Source organism: Amblyraja radiata, chromosome 2, assembly GCF_010909765.2.
Source record: "Amblyraja radiata isolate CabotCenter1 chromosome 2, sAmbRad1.1.pri, whole genome shotgun sequence".
Classification (NCBI taxonomy): domain Eukaryota; kingdom Metazoa; phylum Chordata; class Chondrichthyes; order Rajiformes; family Rajidae; genus Amblyraja; species Amblyraja radiata.
In genome coordinates, this window is record NC_045957.1 from 149,066,204 (window position 1) to 149,081,781 (window position 15,578).

Genomic DNA, 15,578 nt, shown 5'->3' on the forward strand with positions numbered 1-15,578 from the left:
GGAGTAACTCAGCGGGACAGGCAGCATCTCTGGAGAGAAGGAATGGGTGATGTTTTGGGTCGAGACCCTTCTTCAGACTAGAAGAGTCCGAAGTATGGTCTCAACCTGAAACATCTCCCATTCCATCTCTCCAGAGCTACTCAGCCTTTTGTGTCTATCTTCAGTTAGGAAGCTTTATTGTCCATTTGCCATAGAATATTTAGGCTAGTGTAGATTGTTGAGGCTAGGGAGTAGTGAGTGCAGGAGTGCAAGTCATGAAAAGATATCCCCAAGGTTCGTTTGAGCCAGAAATGAGAATCATAAGCTAATGTGCCAGAATTGTAGGGTTGACAACTTCCTCACTCCCAAATAAGGGATGAAAGGTCAAAATAAGGGACAAATTCCCGACGGCAATTCGTTGATCGACTTGGCCTTGGCTGGGTGAATGATGAGTTGGCCCGGGAGCTGGACTGCACACAAAGCCCAGCTGGCAGGCCAGCCGAGGAGGTTTGGCCCTGGCGTGCGTTGTTGCGCGCAAAGTCCGGTACAGCATCCAACACATGAACTGATGATCGGCCATGAGAAGGTGGTGGTGTCGGCGGTAAGCGAAGGTCTGAAGGTCGGACAGCTGGCCGGGCTGCCGACCGATGGGGCCACGGGCGAGGCACTGCTGCTGCACTCCATGAACTGCACTATGTTGGGATGGGTGAGGCGGGGCCGAACCGACAGTCCCCTCGACCCAAGTAGAAGCGGTCAAATATGGGACAAGGGTGTACCCGTACGGGACAAACCGATTTAACCCAATTTACAGGATGTCCCGGATAATACGGGACAGTTGGAAACCCTACAGCATCGTGTCATGATAAAGGTCATCAGGATGACCTGAATGTGTCATTGTCACTTTAACGGGAGTTGAGAAACTTCGGGCAACTGGCACCAATTCCGCTGATCAATCACAGCAACCCCATTCTGTCGAGCAACACGCATGCAGCAGTGAATAAACTGATTATGTGGAGCTGGAATTTCCTCTGTGCCTCAAGAGAGACTTTTTGTTCGACATTTATCCTGCAGCTATTGGCAGGATCCTTGAGAAGTGTGAGAAGAATATCTTTAACTTTAGTTCCAGACCCAGTCAGTGCTGTTCTCAGACTGTACAGATGAGGGAGCTGTTCAAAGACAGAGTATCTACGATGTTACGGCAAGAAGGGGTGGAGGGGCTTGCTTTAAGATTCCAGCGAAACTAAACCGGGCTCAATGAGATCATAAACAAGGGGAATAATGAAGGTTTTTTGCCTCCCCCAGGAGATCACGAGGTTCTTGGGGTGGAGAGGGGTGATAGCGGTATAAAGGGGAGGGTAGTGTCTTGTGTTCTGTGTCTTGTGTCTACTGTTTGTGGGTAAGTGTGTCTGTTTAGTGTTCAGCCATGAGCGAATGGCGGTGCGGGCTCGACGGACCTGGTGGTCTACTCTCGCACCTACTTTCTATGTTTCCATGTTTCTATGTTAAGTCTGACAATGGCCCATTGTTTCAGCTGTTTGATTACGAAGGCGAGTGATTACTGTTTGGTGGCTAAAGATTCATGGCAATGGAAACACAAACACTCATATTCAAAGGTACACAAAAATGCTGGAGAAACTCAGTGGGTGCAGCAGCATCTATGGAGCGAAGGAAATAGGCAACGTTTCGGCCCGAAACGTTGCCTATTTCCTTCGCTCCATAGATGCTGTTGCACCCGCTGAGTTTCTCCAGCATTTTTGTGTACCTTCGATTTTCCAGCATCTGTAGTTCCTTCTTAAACACTCATATTCACAAGCTAGAGTAACTCAGCAGGACAGGCAGTATCTCTGGAGAGAAGGAATGGGTGATGTTTCGGGTAGAGTCCCTTCTTCAGATATTAAAAAATTCTACAATTCACAACCAGTGTAGAGCTTTCAACAAACAAGTTGGTTTATAAAACAACTTCCCCATATTTGGCATTATTCCTTAACATGACCAATGAAATACATTTTGGTGACACTACCATTTCACACTTGTCAATGTCAGACACTTCACATGAATGTGTTAAGCAAATCAGCAGTCTGATTCCCACCTCTCCCTATTTTGAGTTCTGTTGGGGTTAGTAAAGGGGCATAGAAAAATGTCCTTGCCAATTTGCTGTGCTCTGTTTCACACCATCACATCAAGCCCAAGTTTAGCCTTTCAGGATACTCTGATTCCTTCTCCTACCGGGAGAACCAAAGATAGGATTCTCCCGTCATGGTTTAGCAGGGTAAGATTAATTATTTAACATTAGTGTGGCAGCCAGAACAAACAACTGGTGCCTCTTGGACCCAAAATAATATTTCTACAAATTCGGCAATGCAGTTTTTCACTTTATTGAGGGGAGGATGCTACACGGTTAATTTGCAAATATAAGCCGCCACCATTACATTGTGCCTACACAACCTGCCTCCCCCACCCCCATGTAAAAGAGCACCATGAGGTAAGAATGGGCTTTTAAATTTAAACTAAATAATGTGTTGTTAGGGTGGATGATAGCAATGTCACACAGCCTGTGTCTATGAGGAGGAACATGTATTCTGCTGTATTTTAACCCGGGATCCATTTCATTTTTCCCCACACCATAAGCATTTTATCAGTACAAAATGTCCCAATTAAATTATTGACGATATAGAATGGAGCTCATGTATCAAAATATTCGGTGATACACAGGCCGCAACTATACTTTGCTTAAATCTTAAGTGTGGCCCCTACAAATGCACTTATAACATAGTGCAGGAAACCTTGGACGTAATTACTTTCATGTTTGAGTAACATTAGGTTGCAATGGACTCTGCTCCTTAGCTGCCGTTACATGATTGAGTAGACGGAGCAGTTTGTGTACTCAGACTGATGAAGGAAGTCCTTTGTGGAGAGAGTGTATTTTCAAGGGGGTGAACGTGTTGTTGCATTAACTCTTTCCCAGCTTCACCACAGGGGTTGCAGGTGCATGTGAGGGAAAAGATTCACATGTTCTTCTTCTAACGTGGTCTGTTTACAACTCTCATCAATCATCAATCAAGTTGCAGTGGTCAGAGAGAGGGTTCCTCGACTGGAAAACACATGTACATGGCACACAGGTAAGCTAACACAAGTACACCTTTTCCTTCCACCTGCTCATTTCACCATTGCATCAACCTCTTTAATCCAGCAAGATGTCCGACTGTTTCATATATTCACACATAGAGTCTTGGCTTTGAGCACCGCTCCACAGCTCGCTGCAGACCACAGCATGACAGTAAAGAGGCAAGGTGCGTAATCCATACCTAATGCTGCTCATGCTGCCCGTGTCCGATCCCAGTTTGCATCGCTCCAACTGGCTGGCAACAATCTGACGCTCCGCCTCCAGCTCTCTGGTTAATCTTTCAAACTGCAGCTCCTGCGGGAGGGGAGAGGAAAAGACAACATTGACGTCAGCCACGAGAACAGGACAGATGCAGGATGGAGGGATGGGATATGATACAGCTTCAAATTATTTCTCCGTCATATTTTTTTACCTGGCTTTATAACCATATAACAATTACAGCACGGAAACAGGCCATCTCGGCCCTTCTAGTCCGTGCCAAACACTTATTCTCCCCTTGTCCCATCTACCTGCACTCAGACCATAACCCTCCATTCCTTTCCCGTCCATATACCTATCTAATTTATTTTTAAATGATAAAATCGAACCTGCCTCCACCACTTCCACTGGAAGCTCATTCCACACAGCTACCACTCTCTGAGTAAAGAAGTTTCCCCTCATCTTACCCCTAAACTCTGTCCCTTAATTCTCAAATATGAAGCTTTCTTTTTAAATAATGCTACTACAATAACAGTGCTCCCACTGCCTCACACCAGAGAGGGGTTAAAATATTTACGTCAGTCTCCGTAATTTCTTTCTTAGCTACTTTTAACAGCATAGAGTTTTTGATAAGTGGGTATGTGATGTATCTATTCTCAATGATGCTAATTCCCTTGATACTTCTATTATTATATTTATCCCATCTAATATTTCATACTGATTCATCACAACCATATCATTATCTTTAGTAAAGGCAGTTACAAAGTATTCTTCAGGAATCTTATCCACATTCTCCACCGACACATTCAGATAACTTTTTTGTCCCTAATAATCTGTGGTGTTTTTCCCTCTTTATGTAGAAACAAGGAACTGCAGATGCTGGTTTATACTAAAGATATAGACACAGTGGTGGAGTAACTGAGGCTGTCAGGTAGCATCTCTGGTGTCCTTCGGGTCAGGACCCTTCTTTCCAAAGAACAGTGTTGACCAAAAATGTCACCCATCCATTTTCTCCAGAGACGTTTCCTGGCCTGCTGGGTTACTCCAGCATGATGTGTCAACCCTCTTAATGTAATTGGATTTTTTTATTTTTTGTCCATATTTTTTTGATTTCCAATCTTCCATTCAATTTTGCTCCTCCATATCGTATAAAGCTTTCAGTGTCTGACAAAGGCCTTGTTTTTGCCTTATCCCAGTCTCGTGATGACTTATCCATCGTACACAAGATTTGGAAGAGTTAACACATTCTAATGGGAAGAAGGAATAGGCGACGTTTCGCGTCGAGATGGGTCTCAAAGAAGGTGAAGAAGGGTCTTGACCTGAAACGTCGCCTATTCCATCTCTCCATAGATGCTGCCTCACCGCTGAGTTTCTCCAGCATTTTTGTCTATCTTCGATTTTTCCACCATCTGCAGTTCTTTCTTAATCATTTTAATGGGAAAACCAGAGCAATTTTCAAAGACATTGACTCCATTCATTGATTCATTACAAGGATAGTATGGTGCAACACAACTTCGGAAATTAAACCGATTTACGGGTTGGGTGATGGGTGGGGAGAGATATGAAGCAGGTATAATCATCACTTTTTGTTTTTCTTTCTGTTTTTTGTCTTTTCTCATTTATTTTACTCACTCTTCGACTACACTTATTTGGTAGTCTAGGGGTTCCATTCTTACACATTCACTTTCTCTTTCATTTTCTCTCTTTCTTGCTTTTTCTCTCTTTTTCTATTTCATCTTAGCTAAAAATTAAAATTGAAGCTGTACAATGAATGTATTATGTCATATGCCGCGGTTTATACTTTTGTACACTACTTCTAATAAAAATAAATGTTAAAAAAAAAAAAATCATTTTAATGTGAACACATTTATCCTTAAATGCCTCTGATTGTTCTGAGCACAATTTGCCATAAATAGTCATTAATCCAATCCACATTTATGAAACAGGCTTTGTAACTCCCATTTCATGCTTACCCTTTTCCATAGCTATGCTAAATCCACCTGATTCGTGATCACTAGCATAACAATATTCTCCTGAAGATAGACACAAAGTGCTGGAGTTCCTCAACAGGACAGGCAGCATCTCTGGTGAGAAGGAATGGGTGACATTTTGGGTCAAGACCCTTCTTCGGACTGAGAGTCAGGGGAGAGAGAAGCTACAGATTTGGAAGGGTACAAAGAGCATGTAAGGTGTGAAAAGGACAGGTCAAAGCAGACGATGAACAAGGAAATGTCGCTCTACCTCCCCCCTCGACTCCATTCAAGGATCCAAGTCCTCGTTCCAGGTGCAACAGAGGTTCACCTGCACCTCCTCCAACCTCATCTATTGCATCCGCTGCTCTAGATGTCAGCTGATCTACATCGGTGAGACCAAGCGTAGGCTTGGCGATTGTATCGCCGAACACCTCCGTTCGGTCCGCATTAACCAACCTGACCTCCCGGTGGCTCAGCATTTCAACTCCCCCTCCCATTCCAAATCCGACCTCTCTGTCCTGGGCCTCCTCCATGGCCAGAGCGAGCAACACCGGAAATTGGAGGAACAGCACCTCATATTCCACTTGGGGAATCCGCATCCTGGTGGCATGAACATTGAATTCTCCCAATTTTGTTAGCCCTTGCTATCTCCTCCCCTTCCTATCTCTCCCTCAGCCTTCGGGCTGTCTCCTCCTCCTTTTTCCTTTCTTCTCCCCGACCCCTCCTACCCCCTATCAGTCTGAAGAAGGGTTTCGGCCCGAAACCTTGCCTATTTCCTTCGTTCCATAGATGCTGCCGCACCCGCTGAGTTTCTCCAGCATTTTTGTGTACCTAAGGAAATGTAGTATGGTTCATTGACTGCCGAGGCTAAGATGACAGACAACAAGGGATGCGCCTTCCAATACTCCAGGTTCATTTTCTAAAGGTAAATCCAGAACTGCTCCCCTTCCCAGCATTACACACTGATGCAACACAAAAAATGGCATGGGTTTGACCAAAACACATCAGTACAAAAAATACAAAAGTCACATTTAGGAATGCATCTTCCTTTCCTTTTTTATTAAGCTGCTCATTTATATTATGCTCTCCAAGAACTCATTTCATACTCAGCACAAAAAGAATGTAGTATGTTTGTAGCATCTTTCATGCCTTCATGAAATGCTCTACTCATGACAATTAATGCCAATATAGAAAACACACGCAAATTATCTTTACATTTTACATCTTGTCATAATGACATCCTTTCAAACTAATTTGTTATTCAGGCCACAAAGAACTCCCCTGTTCTTTGAAAGGTGCCACTTTTGACTAACCTTTGGTTTAACTTCTGATTGTGCAGCACTCTTCAACACTGCTCTGGATGCGTGGTTTAGATTATGTGCCAAAACATGACCTTAATGCTTGCTGAATTGGATGGAACAGCTCCATCCAAGCCCGCAAGAAATTGCAGCGAATTGTGGACGCAGTCCAGACCATCACACAAACCAACCTTCCTTCCATTGACTCCATTTATACCTCATGCTGCCTCGGCAAGGCCAGCAGCATAATGCAGGTGCAGCAGGCAGTGAAGAAAGCGAATGGTATGTTAGCATTCATAGCAAAAGGATTTGAGTATAGGAGCAGGGAGGTTCTACTGCAGTTGTACAGGGTCTTGGTGAGACCACAACTGGAGTATTGCGTACAGTTTTGGTCTCCTAATCTGAGGAAAGACATTCTTGCCATAGAGGGAGTACAGAGAAGGTTCACCAGACTGATTCCTGGGATGTCAGGACTTTCATATGAAGAAACACTGGATAGACTCGGCTTGTACTCGCTAGAATTTAGAAGATTGAGAGGGGATCTTATAGAAACTTTCAAAATTCTTAAGGGGTTGGACAGGCTAGATGCAGGAAGATTGTTCCCGATGTTGGGGAAGTCCAGAACAAGGGGTCACAGTTTAAGGATAAGGGGGAAATATTTTAGGACCGAGATGAGGAAAACATTTTTCACAGAGAGGTGAATCTCTGGAATTCTCTGCCACAGAAGGTAGTTGAGGCCAGTTCATTGGCTATATTTAGGTGGGAGTTAGATGTGGCCCTTGTGGCTAAAGGGATCAGGGGGTATGGAGAGAAGGCAGGTACAGGATACTGAGTTGGATGATCAGCCATGATCATATTGAATGGCGGTGCAGGCTCGAAGGACCGAATGGCCTACTCCTGCACCTATTTTCTATGTTTCTATGTTTCTATAATCAAGGACGTCACACGCTGGCCTTCTTCTCACCTCTTCTCACCTCTCCCATCGGGGAAAAGGTATAGGTGTGAAAACGCACACCTCCAGATTCAGAAACAGTTTCTTCTCAGCTGTTATCCGGCCATCGAACCATCCTACCACAACTAGAGAGCAGTCCTGAACTACTATCTACCTCATTGGTGACCCTCGGACTATCATTGATTGGATTTTACTGACTTTACTGATGCACTAAACGTTATCGTGTATCTATACACTGTAAACGGCACGATTGTAATCATGTTTGTCTTTCCACTGACTGGTTAGCATGCAACAAAAGCTTTTCACCGAGCCCCGTTACACGTGACAATAAACTAAACTGAACTGAAATGAGGTACAGGTAGTATCAATGTCTGCTAATTTGGAAATTAGGAAATGGGAAACATTCTTTAACTGTGGAAAGATTGAAGTGCTAAATAGATGGCTGTAGGAGTTGGAGCTGGGGACATGACATGGAGGCTAAGAGAAGACAAGAAATCAGTCTGGTTGTAAACTGCAATCTTTAGTCAAGACATGCTCCAATATTTCAGCAACAGAGTGCAGGATTTGGAGATCATCATAACCACTGCTGTGTGATGAAACTGAGAACTCTCAAATCACTCCCTAACAACGTGAAGTCAGCTTATGAAGATGGTACAATTCCAATTGGACCCCCTGTTGACTCTGTCCAACTATTCCCACATAATTGCTACGTGGTTGATGTAACTCAGTTGACAGCACCCTTGCCTCCGAGTCTGGGAATGTAACCATGCACATCAGCAAGGTTGGAAAGTGAATTCAATGCTCTATAGTCAGTTCAGACTTCACATGCCCATTGTGGGTGATTTAGTTCAGTTTAGTTTAGAGATACAGCACGCAAACAGGCCCTTCGGCCCACCGAGTCCACACCAACCAGCAACCCCCCTCACATTAACACAAGCCTACTACACAATTTAATAATAATAATAATAAATACTTTATTGATCCCCTCAGGGAGATTCAGATGTCCAGAAGCCAGAAATAATTTACACTTATACCAAGTATACAAACCCAATAAATTTAACCTACTAGCCTGTACTTCTTTGGAGTGTGGGAGGAAACAGAAGATCTTAAAGAAAACCCACGCGGTCACGGGGAGGACGTACAAACTCAGTACAGACAGCATCCATGGGCTCCGGCAGTGCAAATGCTGTAAGGCAGAAACGCCACCACTGCCTCACCGTGCTGCCCTATTCTAATTCTGGGTTAATTTACCAGGATTTCTGAAACCTAATTTTGCTTATTTATAATCCCTGTTCATTTATTTATTCATTCATATGTAAGCAAAAATATTAGATTACTCTTTTTTAAAACATTCTGAGCATCCATTACAACTCAGCTGTCAAGTATTACTTTGTCCCTGTCCACAGTTTTGAGTTTCATTCTTTAATGCAGTTAACTTGAACAAGCATCATAGTCATCGTCAGTTTTCATTCCCACATTTCATTCTAAAACCCACCAAAACTTCACTCTGCTCAAGCCTGGTAAGAATTCTCACAAAGTATCAAGTGCACATAAAATATGACTGAAATATGACCCAAATCCTTCTTTAGCTTTGTACCTCTCTCTTATCACGTTAGATGTGGCCAGGTTGATTATCGCGTACCTTTGAGTCAGATGATTGTGGTTTCAATTGTTATTGTGGGAGCATGAACACATATGCTGATACTGAGACACCAAAGCAATATCAAAGATGCTGTGTTTTGGATTAAACAATAGATTGAAGAACACTTCAAGGTCCCCTGGCATAACTTCAGGAAAGTTAACCACATCATCCTAGCTAGCCATAAAACTCAAGATATTATCCAGTATTTATGGACTCAGAAAGCATGGAAACAGGCTCGTTGGGTCACAATGTCAATGCAGACTTTCATCCACTCATTTACGCTAATCCTACTTTAAGCCCATTTTTTTTCACTCTCCACTTCCTCATCAATTCCCCAGAATTCTTCCAGTCACCTGGACAATTTACAGTGGCCGATTGACATGCCAATCTGCACGTCTTTGGGATGTGAGGCAAAGCCATAGCACCCACAGGAAATCCTCACGGTCAAAGAAATACCTTGCAATTTCCACATAGGCAGCGGCCGAGGTCAGGATTATTGGCCGTGCTGCTGTGAATATTTATCACATTATAGTCTGTTGTCCACAAAGGGGGTGGCACTGTGGCGCAGCGGTACTGTTGCTGCCTTACAGTGACCCAAGTTCCATCCTGACTACGGGTACTGCCTGTACGGAGTTTGCAAGTTCCCCCTGGGACCATGTGGGTTTTCTCAGGCTGCTCCGGTTTCTTCCCAAAGAGTTTGTAGGTTAATTCGCCTCAGTAAAAGTCAAGTCAAGTTTATTCGTCACATACACATACGAGATGTGCAGTGAAAGGAAAAGTGGCAATGCTCGCGGACTTTGTGCAAAAAGACAAACAAACAAACAACCAAACAAACTACAAACAGAATCACATATTCTTTTACATATTAAATATTGTGGGCGGAAGGAAAAAGGGAAAAAAACAGCAATTTAAAAAAAAGCAGTAGAGTGGTCCAGTAAAAGTTAGTCCCTGGTGAGATAGGAGTTTACAGTCCCTAGTGTATAGGATAATTGTCCCTAGTGTATAGGATAATGCAAGTGTTCGGGGCGATTGCTGGTTGGCATGGACTCGATGGACCGAAGGGCCTGTTTCCGACCTGTATCTCTAAAATTTAGAAGTCTAAAGTGATTGCGATATTTCCTCCCTTACATTGGCTATATTTCAGAAGTAATTTACTGGCATGACAATGTCCGATGGGATCTTCCAAGTACATGGAAGTTGCATCAACAGTTCTCTTTTCAGGACCACCTTCAGAACCATAATGCCCCAAAGAGAACTGCATGTCTCTGACTATAGTATCTCATGCATCCCTCACTTCTTTCCCTCCATTGTGAGCAGTACTTTTAGCCGACAGACACAATAACCCAAATTCTTAAGTTAAAATATATTAACATTTCGGAAAGCATTGAAAATTACCCAAAAAAATGGTGCCAAGGAAGAGCCATCATCGAAATGACATAGTCCAGATTTGAACCACAGCAGGTTTCCCAGCTCCATGGCATTCAGTGGATATTTAGAAACATAGAAACATAGACAATAGGTGCAGGAGTAGGCCATTCGGCCCTTCGAGCCTGCACCGCCATTCAATATGATCATGGCTGATCATCCAACTCAGTATCCTGTACCTGCCTTCTCTCCATCCCCCCTGATCCCTTTAGCCACAGGGGCCACATCTAACTCCCTCTTAAATATAGCCAATGAACTGGCCTCAACTACCTTCTGCGGCAGAGAATTCCAGAGATTCACCACTCTCTGTGTGAAAAATGTTATTCTCATCTCAGTCCTAAAAGATTTCCCCCTTATCCTTAAACTGTGACCCCTTGTTCTGGACTTCCCCAACATCGGGAACAATCTTCCTGCATCTAGCCTGTCCAACCCCTTAAGAATTTTGTAAGTTTCTATAAGATCCCCCCTCAATCTTCTAAATTCTAGCGAGTACAAGCCGAGTCTATCCAGTGTTTCTTCATATGAAAGTCCTGACATCCCAGGAATCAGTCTGGTGAACCTTCTCTGTACTCCATCTATGGCAAGAATGTCTTTCCTCAGATTAGGAGACCAAAACTGTACGCAATACTCCATGTGTGGTCTCACCAAGACCCTGTACAACTGCAGTAGAACCTCCCTGCTCCTATACTCAAATTTATTCGTGATCTGAGAAGATTCTTTTTATTTCCAGCATCAGAGTTTGTCCAGTTTGTCCAATGGACCAATAAAGGACTATTTGCAAAGATGTCAGGTCAAAACAGCTTATCCAAAACCTTTAGCTCTGAAATTGCTATGTTTAATCATCCACGTTTTTTCTGTGAATGTCCCTCTCCAATCTCAATTTACCACAGTAGTTCTGATGAAGGGCTTTTGATCTGAAATGTTAGTTGATTACTTTCCCTACAGGTGTTGCTTGACTGGCTGAGCTGTTCCAGCATTTCTGTTTCGGTTTCAAATTCCAGTAACTAAAGATTTATTTGTTTTCCGTTACCACAACTGAGTTTTGGACTCTGCTTTGAACAAAATTAGGGAAAGATTTCTGGAATGCCATAGATCTTTCAACTATACCTCTGCACAAGTTTTATTTGGTCTTAAAATGATAATCCACAAGTTCAAATTACTCTTGTAGCGTTGTCCTCCTTCCTGCACCCTAATCTTTGAAACCTCTAAAGCTGTAGCAAATAAGAATGAAATCCTTCCCGTTCATATCCAGTGCAGATGACAAATAAACAATCCTGACTCCTCTAGTTTTACAACCCGTTCAGATGTCCGCATCCCTCCACTTCTGGCATCTCTGGTTCATTGCCATCTTGTATTACCCCACCTCTCGCAGTCCCCAAAGTTTGAATTTTTTTTTTAGATTAGATTAGATTAGATTCAACTTTATTGTCATTGCACATAGTACAAGTACAGGTACAACGAAATGCAGTTTAGCATCTAACCAGAGTGCAAAGTAGTAAAATGCTGATTAAGACAATATATACAACTGAGGATATATTGGTGTAAGTACATAGGCATATACATATATACAGATAGTTGTTAAGGTTCAAAGGTTGACATGTGCTATATTCTGGTGAATAAAAGCTTAACTATAAATGATATAAAGTATAAATAATACTGATGAGAAGGGGGAGGGGGGGGGGGGGGAGGGGCTAGCGCCAGGCCTGTGAGTTCAGCAGGGTAATGGTGTTTTGGAAGAAGCTGTTCCTCAGCCTGCTGGTGCGAGACCTGAGGTTCCTGTACCGCCTCCCTGATGGGAGGAGGGCAAACAGTCCATGGTTGGGGTGTGAGGGGTCCTTAATGATTAATTTGTCCCCGATGTTTGAATTTCCCTAAGATTTGAATTTCCTCTATACACTGTTCTATGAAAAATAAGGATAAAAGCATAAGTTGAATAATGTAGCAAAACCCTGAGGCACTTTGGGTATTTTGCTGGGGAGTACATAGTTGAAAATACATCTTGGATATTTTCCAGTTTTTTGGCTCCTTTCCCTTTTCCCATTCCAGACCAGATGTCCCTGTTGTCCTGATATCCGCGGTCACAGTTGACCATTTGTATTAATAAAGTTACAAAGCTTCATAGTTCCATCGAAATGAAGCACAGAAGCCCCAGCTTCATCATATAACCATATAACAATTACAGCACGGAAACAGGCCATCTCGGCCCTTCTAGTCCATGTCGAACATTTACTCTCACCTAGTCCCATCTACCTGCACTCAGAACATAACCCTCCATTCCTTTCCCATCCATATACCTATCCAATTTATTTTTAAATGATAAAATCGAACCTGCCTCCACCACTTCTACTAGAAGCTCATTCCACACAGCTACCACTCTCTGAGTAAACACGTCCCCCCTCATGTTACCCCTAAACTTCTGTCCCTTAATTCTCAAATCAAAAGTCCTTCAATGAGGGAATTCCCATTGTGGACCAAATGCTTCTCTGCCGCCTTATCTTAGAAACATAGAAAGCATAGTGAAATAGGTGTAGGAGTAGCCCTTCGTGTCAACACCGCCATTCAATATGATCATGGCTGATCATTTAAAATCAGTAACTCGTTCCTGCTTTTTCCCCATATCCCTTGATTCCTTCAGCCCGAAGAGCTAAATCTAACTCTCTCTTGAAAACATCCAGTGAATTGCCTTCTGTGGCAGAGAATTCCACAGGTTCACAACTCTCCGGGTGAAGAAGCTTTTTCTCATCTCAGTTCTTAATCGGCTACCCCCCATTCTTAAACTGTGACCCCTGGTTCTGGACTCACCCAACGTAGGGAACATTTCTCCCGAGCCTCCCTTTTAAATCAGTGCAATGTCTTGATAAAATATTATTCTGCTCAGTTCAGAGCAGACCACATAACCCAAGGGATACCGCACATCAACACAGTGCACTGTGAGCACTGAAAACTTTAGCAGCCGCAGATAAAGGTCGAGAGGACCACGCGGTCATGAAAATCACACTGCCTCTTCTTCAAACCAACTGGAAATAACACCTTTGGCACACAATACAACAACCGAGACTAGACCCGAATACACAACATAAAGGCTTTACAGATCTCAGCGGCATTGTCGTCTAAGGCACGTTGATTCCGGGTCAACGGGGGAGGGGAGGTGGTATAGAAGCTGATTATATTTATTTGTTTCATGCTAACTCTATTTGTTCACCGCACGGATTCATCATTACATAACACTACAAGCGCTTAGTAGACCTACCTTTTCACATGCACACACTTTCTTTCTTTGAAGAACTTTTATAGAGTTCCCGCCTCCAGTTCTTGGAGGATGATGATCACTAGCAATTTTATGTGAAACTAGACTAAGTGGGACCCGCGGGGTCCCGTCCCCCAACGCGGGGGGGGGGGGGGGGGGGTTAATGCGGCGTCACAGGGGAGGGCTGGTCCCCAAACGCAATATTCCACCACCCACCTATACTCCCAATACTCACCCCTCCCTAGAGAGGGGGGGGGGTAGAGAGTGGGGGGGGGGGGGGTTGAGAGTGAGGGGCGGCAGAGAGGGAGGGGGGGTAGGAAAGGAGGGGGAGGGGGTAGAGGGAGAAGGAGAGGGGGTAGAGAGGGAGGGGGAGGTGGAGAGGGTGGGGGGGGTAGAGAGTGAGGGGCGGCAGAGAGGGAGGGGGGGTAGGGAAGGAGGGGGAGGGGTATAGAGAGGGAGAGGGTGGTGGTAGAGAGAGAGGGGGAAGGTATAGAGAGGGAGGGGGAGGTGGAGAGGGTACAGAGGGAGGGGAGTAGAGATGGAGATCAGGGAAAATAAGTCGAAGTATTTTGCAACAACCTGAAGTTTTGAATGCGAGGGATGGAGTCGTGGGCGAACTGGTGCAGACATCGAATCATCAGCAAATGGTCACCAGCTACACGGTTTTGTTAGCAAGTGTTTGTGGGCAAGGATATTTTTGTTGTTGAATTATCTTCAGCCTTGTACAGTATACATTAAACGACAAGATAAACTGTTGTAGATCAAACTGGCTCCTAAAAGTCTCCATTCTTATCTGAACGCATGTTCACATGACAAGCAGAATTAATTTCCCTTCCCTCCCTGCCCCAGAAAAAAAATAAATGCTGTCAGCCACTGCATGCATTGTAGGCAAGGCAAACCGGAGGACAAAAGCACCTTACCCAATTCACAAGCATTTGTTGAAAAAAAAAGTCAGCATTACCTCATTACTTCAGGGCGATAGATTTCCAACTCAAGTACCTGAGGATGGACCACACTACATAAATAGCAAAGCAAAATACTCCAAGTCCCTCCAAGTTAACATTCTTTCCAATGAGCAAACAACTTTTTCTCCTCATTAGAAATGCCTCATCCGATGCAGGCAGCCCGAGTACTCACTGCCTTCCAAGCGCAGTAGAATGGAGTTCACCCAGGCACAAAGGTCTCCATGGCAACCACTGAATTTCGACCCTTGTTGGCATTATTTATGCAACATTTCACCACAAAAGGCCTCCTCGGTAGCCGTGAAAGCCAAGTCCTGCAATTTTCCAATCAGCACTCTTACTTTCCGATTCCTGAGGCAAGCTGCATTCCAACGTTAAAAGATAGCAGCGTGATAAAAATTGAGATGCGCGGCACAGATTGAAGCATTAACTGACGAAGGTCTGAAATCCACAGCCTGAGATTTTGGCGTGAAATTTTCATTCAGCGGCAGATTAAAGGGTTGATTGAGAAGGGGCTGATATTAATACTGCATTTCAAAGGCACTTTGAGGAAGAATGAACTGGGAGAAAAAAAAGGTACTGAATCTTTCACAAACCCCTTTTTTTTACATACAAGAATTATGTTTCATTTCAGTGTAAATGTACTGCAGCTCATGTTATATCACAGAATCCAACTCCAATAAGGTCATTTGGCCCACCGTGTCACTTTCCTGAGGTACTCCCACTCAAACCCAATGTCCCCTTCGAATGTGCAGCCAATTCCCTTTACAAAGTTATC

At 43.8% G+C, this 15,578-nt stretch overlaps 1 protein-coding gene across 8 annotated transcripts in view; it reads right to left on the reverse strand.

The window, feature by feature from the left end:
- Positions 1–15,578, reverse strand: part of ctnnd2 (catenin delta 2) — a 1,121,748-nt gene that overhangs the window by 556,546 nt on the left and 549,624 nt on the right. For 6 of the 8 annotated variants that reach the window (XM_033017096.1, XM_033017092.1, XM_033017086.1 and 3 more), the window contains one exon: positions 3,285–3,397. In XM_033017096.1, the coding sequence (XP_032872987.1) occupies positions 3,285–3,397 (113 nt within the window). Of the gene's footprint in view, positions 1–3,284; positions 3,398–13,841; positions 13,976–14,799; positions 15,093–15,578 lie in introns of those variants that run through there. The other 2 variants (XM_033017105.1, XM_033017121.1) reach the window with 2 other exon arrangements.